The following is a 19,116-nucleotide window of genomic DNA, read 5'->3' on the forward strand; positions in this document are numbered from 1 at the left end:
TGCTAAAGCAGCAAAGTGGATGGAGGCCTAAGAGTATTGCACAGTACTGTACATCCCAAAGTGAATTAATAAAATGTTTTTTTATTTTCAGAATTTACACTCTAAAAGAATCCACATCATGTTAAAATCATAGTACAGATTCACACTCATTGTTGCTGTGCCTCTGTAGACAATGGTCAACGAGAGTGAAACTCTCAATTATCTTCTCTCACTGCTTGATCTCAGAGGGAAATCTGGTATTTCTTTCCACGTGTAAAAACCAGCCCTCAGTGAACAAACTGAAAAACACTGGTCCAATCCCCATTAGGCATGTCATTTATAAACCGACTTGACATTGTTCTGTGTTACCTGTCAGGTTCAGCTAGAATGTGGTGCTCTGTATAGTCATTAAGACAACAAAGCTTTCTTTGTAGTTCATCTCAGCTAATGACGAAGACGCCAATAATTCCACCAGTTTCCAAATGACAGCTGTGAAAATGACCTGATGATTTAATTTCAAGTTAGACGGCATCTTTTAAAAAAGCATCCAAAGTGAATCGGAAGCCGTGTAGTCCCCTTTATTTCCTACAGTCCTACAAATGCACATTAGCAGTTCAGACATCCTTATAACTTTATCTAACTTTAAATATTTTCAATATTCTGAGGGGAGTCAAGAATAGTCACAATCATGTCCAGTATTTCTGTGGTAAAATTGGGAAATTATTTTTCATGCGTGGCTCATCTTTTTTTCACATGAATTGATACATTACAAATAAGAGTGAAAGGGAATGAATCTGTTATGTTACACAACACAAAGATCACAGAATTCCATTAGTCATTAATAACTGTGTGAAATGAGTCAACTCAAAGACGAGTTCATGTGTTTGTAATTTTCTTTTACTTTAGGGTAACGGTAATGAGCAAATCCAGCTGAGTGTTGGTTCTTACACTTATTAACTTCTCAAGTCAGTAATTGTTCCTTGTAAAATTAAGAGTCATAGTTAAAACTTAGAAAACAGTGCTACTTTAGTGTGAGTGTACTGCACCAGTTGGTGAGTGCACCCTGGTGAGATGGGGCTGCACACAGCATTTAAGCCAGAAACACCTTTAAATTAGATCAAAAGTCAGCGCTTACTTGCAAAATAATGGGTGTATAGTTTCGTATGAAATAACATTATACCATTTGGCATAAAAGTGTCCAGTTACTGTAGTAACGGCAGAGAAACTGCAAGCACAGTTGTTAGCAATGTGCAGAAATAACAGAAATAATGAGACCACCTTGTTTTCTTTGTACAACTTCCCAACCAGAAGGGAACATAAGACATCCTGGAAAAAGTGTATTCTCTGTGTATTTCATGGCAGTGATAAGAGGAACACAGTCATTACCGGCTTGCTCATCCCAACATTAAACCTTCTAAGCAAATAAGTCACAACACAACACAGTCAATTTTGATCTAATTTGTTAATCTAGAATTGGTTTTGCATGTTGGCAGGGTTAAGCTTTACACCAAGCTGCTAGTGTGTTTTTGAAAAAACATTTTTTTCTCACATTTACATTTATTAGACTGTGAAAGTAAAGAAACAGAGAAAGAATGGGGACACAAAAGCTGAAACAGTAGTTGGATTTGGCATATGGGGAAATGAGAGTTTATGGTTGCATCCTAAGCAGCGAAAACTAATAATGGTCGACTATTTCCATATATACATGACTAGCCATCAAATGTTCTCCCCTTTCAAGTAATCAATGCAACTGTTTCAAAAAAAGACTGAAATTGTGTTATCACTCAACGTATAAACTTACACAATGGACTACAGGTAAATAGGCAGTGATTTTGGACACTGGCTCAAAAATGTCTCTTTTTCAAAATGCTGTCTATCAAAATTTGTTGAGAGCATTGTGCAACCTTATATTTTATGAAATATACATCACTATAATGGCTTTTAGAAGATCCAAACATATAAACATCTGTAAATATATGATCTTTCTACTTTTCCCCTTGTTTCTTTTTAAAATAACTTTACTTTAAGTTTAAGGTTTTTGTAAAGTCCTCTGATACTGTGAGTAAAATTTACTTAACTGACTAGCTGTAATTTTTCAAATCCAAACCATATATTCCTACTAACTCATTCCTAATTGTGTATGACAGCAGACCTGCAGTAACAATTGATTTAAGAGGCCAGCAACATCTCCTATGTTAAAAAAGTAATATGTAAAATAATGTGCTGCATATTCACCAAAAAGAAGTATCCACTGCATATACAGTATAATGGAAATAGCAGCAAGAGTATACTGTATGTCTCTCATGAAAGCTCTCTCATGAAAATAGTATAATTTTCCAGAGTGGCGCCAAGAGTCCCAGCTAGATGCCACTATGGTTATCTCCTATCTCCAGCATGTGAGAACATGTGCGTCACCGTGGATATACAGTATTTTGGACACAGCAAAGTGCTGGTGGTATATTAATCTGCATGTGTAGAGTCATTTATCATCTGCACTGCAACCAGTCCTCCCATCAGTCCTGCATGTCTCAGAGAGAAGAGCAGAATATATAAGTGCCTCATTGTTGTACCATTATATCCATGTTTGTCTGAGCCATAATAAAAACTGGCCTAAAATTCGCACTTGGATTATTGATGACAATCCTTCAATAGTAGTTAGGCTAAGTCTGAATTTTCCTATTTCTGAGAATGAATCTGACTATTTGGGGTTTCTTAACTTTGCCCTATAAAATGTGTTAAGATGGGAGTCGTCTTAAATCAATCCCGATGAGATCTCAAATGACAAACACTACATAATTGAAAAGAATTGTTGGATACAGGAGATTTCAAGGTTTAATTTTCTGGTTTAGTGACGAGCCTTTTTATTTTTATCATTACTGAATAAGTTTAAGGATTAAGGTATAACTTATACTACTGATATATATAACACTGATTTCCACCATGTTTCCCATGGTTGAACTTTGGGGAGCACAAGTATATGACTTCCCTATATTAAAACAGAGAAGTTAAAAAAAACATTTAAACACATGTACATATGAAGCATGTTAGAAATTGATGAAGACAACCTTTACGAATTAAACTCACATGTCTCTGTCAGCAAATCAAGCATTGTACTTACTGGTGGGCCACTCTGTACAAAGATGCTTAGCATTCAAATTCTTAAAACCCAAAGACCAACACTTTAAACTCTAATATTTAGGTAAATGAGTCAAAAATATACTAAAATGTTATTAATAATTCACATATGATGCAGGATTGAGAGCAATGGGTTTAAATACACTAATATACTGTGAGACAATTCATCAGGGTCTGTATTTGATGTGTCATTAAACTGTGGTGCTACAAACCATCCCGGTGATCAGCGTGTTTCTGGGCATAGCACACACACACCTGGAGATGGACATTCTGTGCATCTGCACGTGCATCGTATTGTTGTATCTCTGACACAACTTATTTTATGACTAATTTCAACTAGAGGGTGGGGCAGGTGTATTTTCTGTAAATGTTCAGATAAAGCAGTGGAAATGGGGAGTTGTCTATGCTGCTGTGTTTAAAACATAAGGAACTGTTTGTGCAGTGGTGTCACCCTGCTGCACTTCGGTGACTTTATCAACGCAAGCTAATAAACACTTGAAAATATGCATTCTAACAGCCTTTGGCATGAAGTGCCTGGATCTTTGGAAATGCAGGATCAGAATGATTAAAATATAATGTAATATATATGGTCCTTCCTGCCAGTGGTTTCCTTAATTGTGCTACTTGCAGCCACAGTCGTGGTGTCTGTCACTATAAACTAAAAATTATGACTAAAAGTCACATTGTGTTACCTAATACAAAATAGCTTCCTTTAGTAGAAATGGGAAATAAAAAAATCAGAAGAGAGAGATAAATAATAAGAATAATAGGAAGGAAGTGTAAAAGTATGACATCCGAGGATTCTGGGTAACGACAATCTTCCTGTGGCTAATTCCTGAAGAGTCCATACAGTCAGTAGTCCAACCAAGTAGTGGCTGCGGTGGAAAACACTTTTAAAAGCTCCCGTTTAATGTCTGTGGCAAGAAGCGAGAACAGAGGTCAGATTATGGGAGACGACGACAGGAGGAAAACTAACGGAGACTGGTTATTTTAAGGTAAAGGCCAGTTAACCACAGGGAGGTTACAGGTCTGTTAGCATAACTTTAGTTTAAATGTGTTACTGTAGCTTGGGCAGCGTGTGTGTTGGGGTTGTTGAGTCAGTTACATTGTGCTCATTAGCGTTAAATATGCTACATTTGTGTCTGATGAATGGTGATCTGAATGTAAATTAGCCACGTGTTATATCTTTCTTTTTTTTCCCTAATTGGCCACGTGCAGCTGTGTGAGACAGGTGCAGTTTCCCTGTTTAAACTAGTGAAGAGTGAAGAGTGAAGATAAAGTAGCGGAGTATTTTCTGCTAAGATGAACACTGGTAAATAGAGCCTTGACAGTATTGTGCATAGTTTTACTTTAATAAAAGTGCCATGCTGGCATCTCTACTTAAGTACAATTTTGTTTGTGTATTAGTACTTTTACTGAAGTACAGCTTTTTAATACTTCATCCACCTCTGGAGTTGAAAGATCTACGTTGCAACTCGAAGGTTCCTCTCATATTGTGCACATGATACTGCTCTTCATCAAAATAGACGGAAAATATCGTATGTCTCAAACCAAAATTAGACTGGTTGGGTGGGCAGGAGCAATGTGATTCAGCTCAGTTTTCAACATTTTATAGGCTATATATTTAATTTTGCCCAATGTTTGCCACCAAAAGATAGAAAAGATTCCAGCAGAAATGGTTATTTACTCACTTTGCTTAGTCAAGCAGCTGTATGCCAGATGCTATTTAACAGTAAGTATACTGGAAGCAGAAAACTGTAGAACATATAGACGTATTATACATTTGCATCTATGACAAATAAACATTTATCAGAAATTATTTGCTTTACTATGACTTTTACAAGTCATATTATGTTATTGTTCTGTTGTGTTTAACATAGGATCCCTTTCAGGCCCCTTCAGACTTAAACTACATTTTGTTGTCCATGCAAACACTAAGTTGACTGTTTTTATTTGTCATAACATGTAGTACATTTGTTTGGAGGGTGTAACAATAATTGGCTGCATGAGACAGTTTCAGTAGTTCATGGAGCATCTGATGAAGAAGCTTGCCAACAGTTCTATTATGTTGCTTCATTACAGCTTTCTGAGGAGTAACACTAGTTTTGACAAGCTCTTTACTGTTGCTGCCTGACAGGACTGCGGACAGGACTGTAGACCGGACTACATTCCTCTAGCTGTGGGATACAATCTACGTCAAGTAGATAAGAGAACCCCCCTCTCCATTGTAGCCTGGCTAACCATGGTGGCTCTTCACAAAACTGACTGTCAGGGGCTACTTTACTCAAGAAAGTAAGTGTTTCCTTCTGTTTGAACATTCATATATTTAAATTTAGAGTCTTGCCATACTGCTTATGTGAGATCTTCAGCACATTTTGAAAAGGTAACCATGTGAAATCCCCTCAATGCTATGCAGAAAAGAAAGCAGAGGCTATTCACAGATGAAAAGTAAATATAAAAATCTTTCCATGTAGACTGCTCCAGATACACTGACATATTAGGCATTGACATTTTAAAGTTCATAGTACACATATAGTATTGTATTATTTTCTGTCTCTGTTTTGTAAGTACTGTTCCATCAATGCATGGCATGATGTGAGAGCATATATTTCAAAAAGAGAGATGATAGATGATTCCAGAATGCCCTTGAGATAAGCGTTTTCTTTATTAAAGGGTATTGTAACAATGTGTATGGTACATTTTATGGGTTTCTCTTCTTTACAACCCAATCAGATTACATTAATGACCAATGGAGCAAAAAGCTTTAGAGCGACATTGCATCTAAAGACATGGACTTTTAGAAAATTCATGGAAGGCATGTCAGTGTTTTCATCATAAAATGATCTTAATTTAATTCCCAGTTGAGGTGGAGAGTACTGAAATTACTTTAAGGGGAAAAAGTAACACAAAGAAATATCTCAAGTTGTATTCAGATTGAGAGGCTACAGTATATTGTCTCCCAAAAATCTTTCACATAGCAACACAGCATTTAAAAATCCTTTAAATAACAACAGGTTAATTTCTTATGTATTAAATATTTTGTAACGTTACCGTTTCTTTTTTTTTGTATTTTAAGTTTGGCTTACAAAGTCCCAGCAGTAATTTGCTTGAGTGTTCATATGTCGATGCCCAAGATATTATTGCACTGATAATCGAGAGTCACCACTCTCCAATACACTATTGGTGTAGAGTTAAATTTTTGCTTTAACCGGAGACTGAGGGGAGAACCCCTAGGCATGCCTCTCCTTAGAGGGGCTCAGTCTAAGAGCCTGCTGGAGGTCCAGTAAGGTTGGGGACTCAGACCTCAGACTCCAAGCTGGATACCCTGCCCCAGGGCTTTGGCACATAGGGACTGTTGACTCTGCGTGCCACCAGCACCTGCCTCCTTTCTCTGCTCCCAATGCCTGGGTCTTCCCTTTTCCCTGGGCCATCGTAGCCCCCAAACATATTATGATAATACGCCTGCCTGTCACCCGTACGAGGCAACATTGCTGCATTATCTGGGCAGTGACTTGAACAGGGAAACAGCTGGCACATGTCCTTGGAACTATTGTAGAAATGGGACGGTCCTTGGGTCAATCGTCCCACATACATTGGTAAGTCTGTGTATGAATTCAGGTAGGTGGAGTAGTGTCTGTGCACGACTGTGGAGGAGGAACGGCGCAAGGCAGCGGCATTTTGAAGAATGGCTTCCCTGTAAGAGGGCAGCCGGGTGGAGTCAGAGTACTTGAGCTTTTGTGTGTATGGGTAGGACCCCATGTGAGCTGGGTCCAGATAGGCAGGCTCAGCAGCCAAGGGGTAGCATGACAGGTTATGCCCTAGACTGCCGTATAGCTTATGGGGCTTTGGGTTAGCTACTATCACCCGAGGAAACACGTCAGGGACATTTACGCGGGTGGATGGAGATGTGGATGTAGAGGGCTTTGTTTCATCTACCTGATGGATCCTATCATTGCTCCATGTGGCTTTGAGGAATGAGGCGCGGCGATTAAGTTTGTCCTTACCCAGGAGGGGAATGTCATCCATTTCAGACTCCAGGTAGGACTTCATACAGGAGTTGCTGCCACCTGGGTAATGTCCTGCTGTGCAGATCATGGCAGCAGCATCTGGAGCATTGTTGTTCAGGAGGCGATTAGCCCTCAGCTCAGCAAGGCATGATCGAGGTTCATCATAGTCCCCTCTCACTCTGGGGTCTGCAGCATCGAAGATATAGCTATGGGATCTCCTCTTTCTGCTCACAAAGTCAGGGGGGTAGCTGAACTTCCTCCTCAGTGGACCTTTGTGCTCCACATATATATCGGGCACCTGGAATTCCCTGTAAGGAACAAAAGGTGACATGGGGTGCCGGGCCTGGTTCTCCACATACAGCCTGCTGCTGTGGTGGGGGTTGGAAGTAGCAGAGGGAGCAGGGTCCCTTATGGCAATGTGAGGGCTGCTGAGGCTGGAGATGGGCAGAGTCCTCTCCAAGCAGTGCTGATTGCTGTGAGCTGGCAGCGTGTAGCGGAGTGGTGTGGGTCGGGTCACCACACGGGGCTTGTCCAGGAGGGGCTGGGTGGTGGTGTCCGTATAATGAACTGGGAAGGTGGGTGTGAGGGCTCTCTGATGGTATGGTAAATGGTTGTCTGTAATGCTGGAGATATAGGGCAGATGGCCATGAGTCATGTCTGTGGTCGTCACTCTAGGTGGCAGGCCAGCCCGCACGTTGTCAGCCCCACGTCTGCTCCAGTTTTCTATTGTTTTAGTGGCATTGTCTAGAGAGTTCTCCACTCTGGCAGAGGACACCATGTCCTTGGCTGTCTTCAGCATCTTTAGCATATTGGCTTGTGTATAGTTAGTAGTGATGTCAGGACTCTGGATGCTTCCGTTGTGGTCAGTTTGCTCTACTCCATTGAAGCAGCTGTAGATGCTCTGCAGAGAAACGGGAGGATGAAATTACAATATTTATGAGATACCAGACCAATTCTACTGAATTACCAAAGGGTTTCAGTCATAATTCGCTAGTCACTGTAATTAATTTTGGTCAAATTCTATTAACTGATTGAGTAAATGAGGTAAAAACTATTATATTGAAACTGTCATTGCAGGAAGAGATTTATTATTGTTTCTTTGAGTTTGTGTTGCTACTGTAAGTTAGTTATTTTATTTGCACACAGCTTGATGGTAACAGTTTACTTACAGTGTAGAAGAGTAAGTTGAGGATCATGTTACATTTTCTGTTCTATTCTTCCAGCTTCAATTTACTTAAAAATCCTGTCATTTAAAATTTTATCTCCCCTCTAATGGCGGCAAACATGTGAAGGGTTTTTAGTGGAGCAATCTAAATTCATTTTCTGAGGGATCATGACCATCATAATATTTCATCAAATTTCCTTTACATGCTTCAAACCTATTTTAGTTTACTATTGATTTTATCGTTAATCCCCCTGAACAATTGTTATTTTGTAGGGATTTGACTATATTGTCAATATTTTCACGTTTTGAATAATAAAGGGGGAGCAGAGCTGTGGAAAAGCAAGCATTACAGTCTCAGCAACCTCTGTCACAAAAGTGTTATGTTACTTTTGAAACTTAACTAAACTAAAACTTAAGTATTAAACTGGTGATCTTTTGCATTTAAATTTTTGTAAACAAATCTCAAAACAGGCTAAAGTTCACCTGTGGATCACAGGGATTGTGGTTTGATTGCAAGCTCCTCAAGTCCACATGTTGAAATGTAAATTTAAAACCAGGAGTGAATTAAATGTGCTCACTTATAGTCTGAGAACCCTGTGCCTGGTTTTGTCTAACTTCGTTGCCAAAAAGCTCCATCATTGTTCAAAAACTATTAAAAACCTTTAGCATCATTGTTGCACTGAGTGACACTCAGACCAATAATCTATAATCAGGTGCCGCAGTGAGTATTGTTAATTGTTAGTTTTAGTCTATGGGGTTGTTGACAATAACAAAAATATAGGAATTTCTTGCTTTACTCTAACACTGGGCAAAAATTGATATATGTATATTTGGGGTGTATGGCTATTGACTACATATATACACCACCTTCAATTCTGATTAAGATATTTGCCTATGGTCATTTTTACTATTTCCAATCCAGAGAAGATCTCCCTCTGAGCATATACATTGCGCAATACATTGCGGAGAAAACTTAACTTTCAAAGGTTTGGTTACTCTTCACTATAATCCAAGTTGACAGTGCTCTTTGCTGCAAGTACAACTAGTTTTTGGCATGTAGTCTAAGGGGGAAAACATCAGCAATCTTTTGAGATATCTAGCTAAAGTCCGACACCTACATGCAGAGAAATGGACAGGTTTTTACTGTCTTGATTGCTCGTAGTTATTTTCTTGTTGACCAGGTGTGTTAAGCTTGCAGGCTGGAGCCCACAGGCTAAACTATACAGACGTTGTTAAATGATTAAAAGTAACAAGGCAGCTGATTGTTATAAGTTCAATCTGGAATCAGAAATTCAAATCACATTTCAGGGCACTCACAGTATGGATAGGGTTAGTGATTGGGATTGGGAGCTGAAGGCACGCTACCACAGTAAAAATAAATAAATAAGTAAAAAATTAAAACAGTACATTCAGCTTCCTGCACTAGGTTTGTTCTTAAAAAAGTACAGCACACTGTTTGCATATTTAATATTCAAGGTGAAGCTTTTCATACTTGTATAATGCTTCATTTTTTGAGTATAAATGCAAAATCTTTGTTATATTTTAAGTACAGTCTGTTACACAGCGTAGACTGGACTGATCTGAGTTCAAATGGTTATATTTATAATTGCATTCATTCAAAGATTTTGAGGCAACTTTTTTTCGAAAAAGAATTCAAATTCACCAAATTAGAGAATTAAAATGGTCTTATAGTAATATAAACCCCCTTATGGAGTTTGTATATGTGAGAGTTACTTACTCTGCTGATGGCTAAGAGGAAATCCAGACATTCTGATTTGCGGACTGAATGTCGAAGTTTCCAGTACAGCAGATGTTCCCAAGCAAAAACCAGCAGGCTCAGACCCATGGCCACTAGCAGCATGTAGAAGACTCCTGCCATATTGTCAATATCCAGCTTGCTGCTCATCACCTCTTTCTTTTCGTTACGGCAGATGCCTGTGAGCCATACAGTCTGCAGTTTTTGTGTGTCACCTGTGAGCGATAAGCACAGAATAAAGACGTATGCCCCGTTTACAGAATACTACTATATTTGGAGAGTGAAATACATAACACTTTATCAAAACAACCAGTTCCCAAGATGCAGTTGTTAAAGAGTACGTGATTTCTGTTTGTGATTAGCAGATCCAAAATCCCTCATTTTCCATTACTCTGCTGAGATTTTAAAAATGTAAACTATGCCAACGATTAAATTTAAAATAAATGTCTACTTGTAACTCCTTGTCACCAAGCAAAAAAAGCAATGATTTTTGGCATCTTTTGCAACCTTTTGGGTGTTCTTATACCACCACTTTGGAAATAACTTATCAGAAAATGTATTTTGCTCAAACGTAGATGGGCAATATAAATCCTTTTACTTTTCCACTGACAAACATGTCAGTTTTATCTGTTCAGTTGTTTTGCAAAAATAAAGCACAAATCAAATGCTTTGGACTAAATCACATTATGTGCTCCTGATATTTTCTCCAAGAAGTATTACTCAGTACTTTGCAGTACTTTGTTGAATGCCTCTCAAGTTGACCTATTATGCTATGGTCTTCATAATCCCTTTTACAGTCTTTTGCATATTCGACTTCGGGTCAGCAGTGTCACATTTTAAGGACTGGGTAATATATAAAATTTATTTGATTAATTCTTATTTTTGTTTTATGTGAAAATATTCGATTGGAAAAATCTGAATTATTACACCTTTGGCTGTCATTGAAATGGCAGCACAAGCAGTTTTCTGGAGCTACAACAGCACTGTCAGCTGTCTGTTTCTTATGAGAAGTTTGCAAATGTCTTGGCTTTGCTAGTGAACAAGCTGAAGTAATGGTGGTTGCAGCAGGTGAAGATGACAAACAGGCTGTCTTTGCAGACTGCACTGTTGCATTCAGGGAATATACAGAGTGTAGGCTACCTGTGTCTTGGAAGCTGTCAAAGCCCAATATGCAGTTACTATTGGTGTCTTTTTTTGCATGGCCATACTTAATATGGACAGACATATATCTATAGTTACTGGAAACGTATTTTTCTTTTTGACTATATCCTAAAGCCATTCTTGATACATGACTCAAACTTGTCTTTTATTTGGATATATAATTACAATAATATTTTATATCCTATATTTATAGCAATGCCATTCTGTTTACTTTTGTATTGCAGCTTTTATTTTATCATTGTTTTTATTTTATCTTCTAACTCATTTAGTTTCATTCATAATATTGTAAAAGACAAATATTATATCATTGATCTCTAAAATCCAGTATCTAGTGTTTATGTGTGTATTTATGAAGAAATTACCATCAGCTAGGAACTGGAGAAGGGCCAGGTCGATGGGTCTTTTCCAGCGTGAATCCTTCTGCAGGGCGATGCCATAGCCAGTGGTAGCAAATACTTTCCCACTGCCAATGGTTACCAGCTTACAGCCCTCGTCTTTGCCAGCCATGTAATTCAGCACAGCAGCATCATAAATAAAGGCATCCAGCTTTCTAGGAAGGTATAGAAAGGATTTTCGCTTAAATGGCCATTATATAACTGTTTGGCTCCGTGTGTGTGTGTGTGTGTGTGTGTGTGTGTGTGTGTGTGTGTGTGTGTGTGTGTGTGTGTGTGTATAAATTTATTTATTTGTTATGATCCTTGGCAGATACCTACCCTGATTTGAGGCTGTTAAGGGCATCCTCCACTCCCTTCTGGTTGTATTTGACCATGTGGGAGTGCATCTCTGGGTAGTTACTCCTTATGTTTCGCTCTGTGCTGCCATTTGGGACTGTACCAAAGCGGAATGGAGGATACTGCTCCTGTGGCTTTTGAAACTGAGAGAGGAAGAATAAGAACTGATAAAGACAAAAAACACTGATGGGGAGCTAATTTGTGACACAGATTGATTGCACATTACTTAGTAGAAACAATATCATATAAGTTGTTATCATTGTACAGACCTTTGGCATAGAACAGTATAATGGAATGGTTTGTCTGACCACCCTAATGGGTTTTTTTTTTTTTTTTTTTTTGCAGAACTGCTTTTGTCATATAAAGCACTCTAAAACTCATAAAAATGTATACAGTGAAATTCACCACGTTGACTTTTTGTGATTTGTGATTTTCTTCTAAGTTCCTTTTTATATTAGTTATCTTACTGGTCTCCTGCTCTGATAATTTAAACGTGACTCAAACTAAAGACGGGACAATCAGAATATGTGTCCAGGACATTGTGTCCAGAGGGATCCTTTTTATTCTTTCTTCGTCTGCAATAAGAAATGAACTTCTCATTTTGTTCTTTTGCTTTTGGCAGTAGTATATGCATTTAATTAGGTCTAAGGAATAGCAGAGGGACAAAGTGAAAATATAGTTGACAGAATTCCACTCTCATTAACCTTATGCAAATATGTTCACATTAGATCAGTAAAGGGACAGTTGGGGGTAGTTTGTGTCCCCTAATAAAGACATGTTTTATGTCAAAGTTTTGCTACATCGTATGAAAGAGCTGTAACTATGAATCTGTGCTTCAGCGCACACACTCACAGCCTATTTTGGATAATTACCTTTCATGGCGCACAGTAGTCACACACCTAAAACAGACCACAAACAATACAATACATGTGATAACAAACGCTGGACAGTCAGTGACAATGAAAGACCCCTGTACCTTTTTGTCACTCAGTCCGGAGACCGTGTCGATATATTGCTCCTGAATCATGAAGGCTGCCAGGTTAGCTGTGTAGGAAGCGAGGAAGATGACAGCAAAGAAAGCCCAGACTAGGACCATGATTTTGCTAGTGGTGCCCTTGGGGTTCTCGACAGGAACTGAGTTGTTGAAGACGATCCCCCAGAGCAGCCACACTGATTTCCCAATGGTGAAGGTGGGACCTCCAGGGTCTTAGGAGTATGTAGTCAAGAGTGGAGAGGGATTAGTCTATACATGGTAGACAATGTTAGAAGATATACATCCCAGCACAATGGCAAAGCCAAAATAATTATTTCGTCATTGCCTTTCACGTTTGCTTTGGTTTTCTCCGGGCACTCTGGTTTCCCCCCACAGTCCAAAGACATGCATGTTAGGTTAAGTAGTGAGTCTAAATTGCCTGTAGGTGTGAATGTGAGTGTGAATGGTTGTCTGTCTGTGTATCTCTCACTGTGTTGGCCCTGAGATATACTGCCGACCCATCCAGGGATGGGTTCCAGCCCCAGGCAACCCTGAGTAGGATAAGGAGTTGCAGAAACTGGATGGATGGATGAGTCTGGACTGTCTGAATTGAAATCTATCTTCTATCTAAGCCAACAACATGAACCTAATATTTTTGATCTTTTTTTATTCAAGCACTCATTATCTATCACCCTTTTGCCCTTAAGGGTCGTGGTAGACGGAATGCAACTTTAATTCAAAACACTGGACAGGTTGCCGACCTATTAGAGGGCTGAAAGGGAGAGAGGCAATCACTCATGCTCACAGCCAGCTCATTTGGACTGTGGAATTAACTGGAGCACCCGAAGGAAACAAAGTTAGAAGATCTGAACTGTGGTACTTCTAATTGTAAAGTGAAAGTGTCTCTCCCATTCTTTCTACCTATTATAAGATATTTAAGGACCATATAGTTGCTTTGAGATGAAATTGCAGTATCTCAGTTTTCAAGGGAGTGATCCCCATGTAAATACGGTGGGATGTCACATGTTCTCAAGAAACCCTCAAGATATGTCATACCTCTTTGTGGACGTTTAGGGGTGCAATTGTTAACATTGATTGATTTATTTACATTGCAATTTGTATTTGCTTCTTATCTGCAATAAAACGAAGATTTGATTCTTAAAATAAATCATTTCTCCAACTATGAAAATGAAAACCATTTTGGAGTTAATTTCCACATATCCTGACATAAACAGAATTAAAGAAAAGAGCCAGTTAGTGGCCCATTTTGGCCCGTTTTTAAACACATCTGCTACATATATATGTAAGGCTAATTGTGTAAAATATGGTGTTTTTTATGACCAGCTATTGTGCGACGTTTTAATCTTATCAGCAGTTATAGTGGCTTCAGAAAGCATTTTCGAACATTCATTTTTTGGTCAGTTTTTTTACATTACAATGTAAAACTTTTTTAGATTTAGTTTGAAATCAGGTTAGGGATTTTGCCCATATACGCACCGTGACTCATAATGAGAAAGTAAAAACATGTCTTTAGAATTTTTTGCAAATGTATTAAAAATCAAAAACAAAAATCTGTTATTTACCCCAATATTCAGACCCCTAATGGATTACTTTGTCGAAACAGATTTGGCAACAAATATAAAGTCTAAATTACAGAAGCCACTATACAGCCTGCTCTCTGGTTTTGATGAATGACACATTTCAGAGAACATGCCTGCGTGAATGTTGCTGTTATCCAGTATAAGACAATGTGCAGCCAATGTTCATTCTTCATTACAGAATTTACATAATTTTCATTTTGAAGTTAAGTGCCTGCCAAGTTGCCTGCCATTTTACAACTGAGACAGTCAAAAGACTTTTTTCAATAAATAACTGAAATAGAAAAATTCTGCATCTCTGTGATCATAGAACTGCATAAGAGATTTATGGTTGCACATGCTTTAATATGATAGGTGATTGAAAGGATTGGGAATGGAAAACTCACCTTTTGCACTGACCAGGCTACGGTTATACCCAACTGGACTACAGTATTCAAAGACAAACACTGTGATGGCCACAACAGTCAGACACATGACAAACATCATCACCCAGACTGCTGGACTGTATGGTTCTGCGGAGACAAAGGGCACAGTCAAACAGGCGAAATACAGTTAAAAAAGACAGCATTATAGGACACTCGAGTCAGTCCTCATCTGTTGCTAGTATTGCAGGGCAATACATAAAATGTATTTAATTAGTTTTTGTTTTTGAATGCTGTAAAAATTAGTTGTGAAATTTCAACCAGCGGGAGTATTGTTGGGATCAGCAGGTGAAGAAAAAAAAAAATAAAGAACCGTAGTGATTGTCATTTTACCTCAGTGATAGGGAAATGGCAGTAATTGCACCTCCTCTTTCTTTTAATTGCTTTAGGATTTGCATTTAGAAAGTTACATTGTGTCTACCTTTGCATAGTGTTGGTCGCCTTTTACCAACCTCCACTGTGTTATGCTGCACTGTGAGGAGGCGTTCAGGGACAATCCAGAATGTAGGTCACATGTTTTTGCAATATTACCAGGGGAAGGCATTACTTTCTTTCTTTTATGTTGCACAGCTGCTTCTAATGTTATTCTTTACAATGTTTACAATATATAAAGGAGAACAGCTTTGGTATTGATGTATTTTTTTTTGTTGAAGTTGCACATATGGCACTAGTTACTGGGGAACAGTGTGTAGTTTTAATAAATCAGTTTGTGAATCATGTTTTGGCTTGAGTAGACAGAAAAATTATCTTCCAGAACACTGAAAAAAATAGATTTAGATTTTTGAACAATTCACTAAGCCCTAATTGATATCCATGTTTCAGTAAATTACTACAAAGGCAAATGATTTTTCTCTTGCCATGAATTTATCTCATCTCTCAAATTTGTTTGTCAGAAACAATGAGTAATCAGTGACAAAATCATTAATGCCAGATTAAAATAAAATACAAGCAATTCTATTAATGTAAAATGAAACAAAAGAGCTTATTATTTAATTAATTGTTTTAGGTAAAATACAAAAAAAAATTTAGACATGTTATTAAAATAAAAATGAATAGTGACATTTATTAATTCAAATCATACATACATACAAAATCCAACACAGTGGACAGAGAGACAATATATATTTAAATGAAATACCCCCCCACAAAAATACCAATACTGAGTACAGAGGGGTGTCTTACCTAAAAAGGCAGATGGGGAAACGGTCCCATTACTTCTGGCCACCATCACACTGATTCCTGTCTCCACAAACGGCACTGAGAAGTCAATTATCTCTGAGCGCTCTTCATTTATGGTCAGTGAGCCGATGGCCATGTCTGCCCGTTTGTAGAACACCTGTGGTAATTGAGATACAGTATTTTTTTCGGAGAGAACAGGGAACAGATGTTTGCCTGGCACCATCATAAATCGAACCCGAGTAGCTGCGTCCATGTCTACTGCTGACCTTTGAGATAGATCCAAGTGAAGTCAAAAGCCTTGGTCTCTGTCTCTTATGGTACTATACTGTCTGGTTCTTCCTGCCCACAAATACACACAACTAAAGGGCCTATACCAGTATTCTGTTTCTTTTTCGCTACTGCTTAGTAAATTATGATTAATTTCTTCTGTTATTAACTATTGCAGGATATGCCATAATACACTGTGTAAGGTGTGTGTTGACAAAATACTGTAGGTTAGGTGGAATTAGCTGCTCCCAATGTAAGGTCAATGGTGCCCATGCAGAGGAAGAAGTTATTCTGTTCCCACTAATGTCTGAACCTCCCAGTGTCCCACCAGTACCATTCTAATTGTACAATTCCATGTGAGAGCTTTCCCAGCCTTTTCTGCCGTACCACATGGCTGTTTATCATGCAGATGGAAAGCTGATAGATTTACAGTCCAGACACTCTACCCCATAGAAGCCATTAGTTTTCCTATGGAGGTTGATGCCTCATTGAGCACAATAGCCTTTGTGTTGTTTTTTTTTTGGTTTTTTTTTTAAAAAGGAAAGAAAGGCCAACTGATGTTGTATCCTCTAACTCTTTTTAAGAGGAAGGCTGGCCAGAGCAATCTAACTGTGGACAATAGATGAATAGGCACTTTTGTGTTTATTTTGTAACAGTTCCTGCGTTACTCACCATAGTGACCATGATATCTGCTGATGCACTTCTAAATTTTGCCTTCAAGTTGTTTTTCCTTATATAAACAAAGCAAACAAGACTATTCTCTGAGGTTTTTATTCCGATTTCGCTCCACCTATGATTTGCACACACTCATAATGAGAAAATCCAAATTACTTCATGATTTTTTTTTTAAATTAGTACATTGCCTTACAAGTGTAAAACTATAGACTTGCAGGCAGTGCATACATCACAGACCTAAGTTTTAAGCATCACATTCATTTGACATAAGTCTTTTTTTTTTTTATATTATGGGAAGCACATTGAATGCACTTAGACGAGGGAAGAAAACCTCACACCACATCGAGAAAAGGTTAACACAGTTTTTTCCATATGGCGTGAACCATAATTTATGAATGATCTCAGGTTTAAACTATATTATGGGTTAGAAAGTGGTGCATGTTCAATATCCTTTGATTCTCTTTGACTGCTAAAGTGCATTAATTCTCTTTGACTGCTAAAGTGCATTATAGGAAACATAGCGCCCAAGTGTTTTGGAGCATGGCTCATTCTATGGATAAAAATGAGTATACTGTACAATATCTTCTGCTGCATAGACTGAACATTTAAAAAAAAAAAAAAAAAGATCTCTTGTAAACCCACCAACTTTTTAAAGGTGCATTGCAAAATGCATGTAACCCCTTTAAGAATTTTAAAGACACTCTTCATAACCTGAGCTGTCTATAACTTCAAAGTTTAAAAATGTTTCCTGTAGTTTGATTTTCCTGAAAGAGTGAATGTCAGTTTCCTATGTTGGCAGTGAAAATTCTAACGTCTGGCTGTTGACTGCAATGGTGAGAGTCAATAGTAATTTGACCTCATGCATAACCTTGTCCACATCACTTTGGTCCAGCAGATAGAGATCAGACTGGTAACATTGTAAAACAAATTGCTCTTACCTCTCCGATCATCCCATTCCATATGCCACGAACCAGCTTGCCATGCTTGCCATTAGTGACCAAGTAGAGGTCGTAGGAGAACTTTATAGTGCGGGATAACTTCTTCAGGATATCTATGCAGAAGCCCTTACAACACAGTTTTGTGTATGGCTCAGTGTGACCCACAATACTAAAATGCAGGGAGAGGAAAAGAAACATTTTTGGTTAATTGAATTTTTTTTGTTTATAGTTGGAGATTAGTGCACTGTTTTTCTTATTGCTATGTGTCTTTGGTAACTATTTTTTTTTCTTTTTTTGTGTTTGTTTGTAGGTGTCTGTATATTTAGACCACACTATTTCTTTTGTCATGCTGTTAATGCTAAAGTTAGCTTTACAGAAAGTGAATATATTATTTTGAATATCCATAGCGTAAAATCGAGGCTGCCAAAAACAGCCAAACATGAACTATTCAGATGACTAACCTTTAGATGTACAGTATGCGAGATATTGAGATCAAACAATCTCAGCAGGATCTTCAATTCGCAATAACAATAGTTGAGCCTGTCCAGAACTACCTGCATCTGCATACCTGCCATTTATGTTGTTGGCGTTTTCTCTCATGTGATTTCAAAATTAACCTCTAAGTGTTGCCATGGTTTTAGTTTAGGTTGTGGAATATTTAAGTGCAATTACCTACATATTAACCTTGTATTACCTTGTTGTTTCCAGAATAGTACCCCTTTACTAGCCTGCTATTACCAACTAAGTGCTACTGAGGATTCAAACTTCTCTAAAATGAGAAGAACTACAAGATCAACCTTTAATTGTCATTAAGCACATATACATATTGCACATACATGAGCTATTATGTCCAAGTGAGACCAGTATTAGTTTTATAGAGGGCATATACCTTTTTAAACATTAACAAACAATGTGTCACATATAAAAAAAGATTAATTTCTCACATCCCCTACGTTTGGCACAAAGTGCCAACAGAATAATTTGGCAAATCAAATTATAATTGTAAACAAATGGTATAAGTGCAGTATAATATTTATATCATTTATAGTATCACAACCATGATAGTTCAAAAAACAGCCTCATAGTACCATTGGTAGGCCAACTGAGTCTCTTGATGTAAAGAAATACTG

General features: G+C 38.0%; 1 protein-coding gene across 4 annotated transcripts in view; it reads right to left on the bottom strand.

Annotated features, from left to right (window-relative positions):
- Positions 1-5,742: 5,742 nt before the first annotated feature.
- Positions 5,743-19,116, bottom strand: part of grin2ca (glutamate receptor, ionotropic, N-methyl D-aspartate 2Ca) — a 49,137-nt gene continuing 35,763 nt past the window's right edge. For all 4 annotated transcript variants that reach the window (XM_067477949.1, XM_067477950.1, XM_067477948.1 and 1 more), the window contains 8 exons: positions 17,987-18,155; positions 16,110-16,263; positions 14,892-15,017; positions 12,911-13,140; positions 11,917-12,077; positions 11,566-11,753; positions 10,025-10,257; positions 5,743-8,022 (listed from right to left, as the gene is read on the bottom strand). In XM_067477949.1, the coding sequence (XP_067334050.1) occupies positions 6,412-8,022; positions 10,025-10,257; positions 11,566-11,753; positions 11,917-12,077; positions 12,911-13,140; positions 14,892-15,017; positions 16,110-16,263; positions 17,987-18,155 (2,872 nt within the window). In that variant the 3' untranslated portion in view covers positions 5,743-6,411. The remainder of the gene's footprint in view (positions 8,023-10,024; positions 10,258-11,565; positions 11,754-11,916; positions 12,078-12,910; positions 13,141-14,891; positions 15,018-16,109; positions 16,264-17,986; positions 18,156-19,116) is intronic.

Source organism: Channa argus, chromosome 15 (assembly GCF_033026475.1).
Source record: "Channa argus isolate prfri chromosome 15, Channa argus male v1.0, whole genome shotgun sequence".
Lineage (NCBI taxonomy): Eukaryota > Metazoa > Chordata > Actinopteri > Anabantiformes > Channidae > Channa > Channa argus.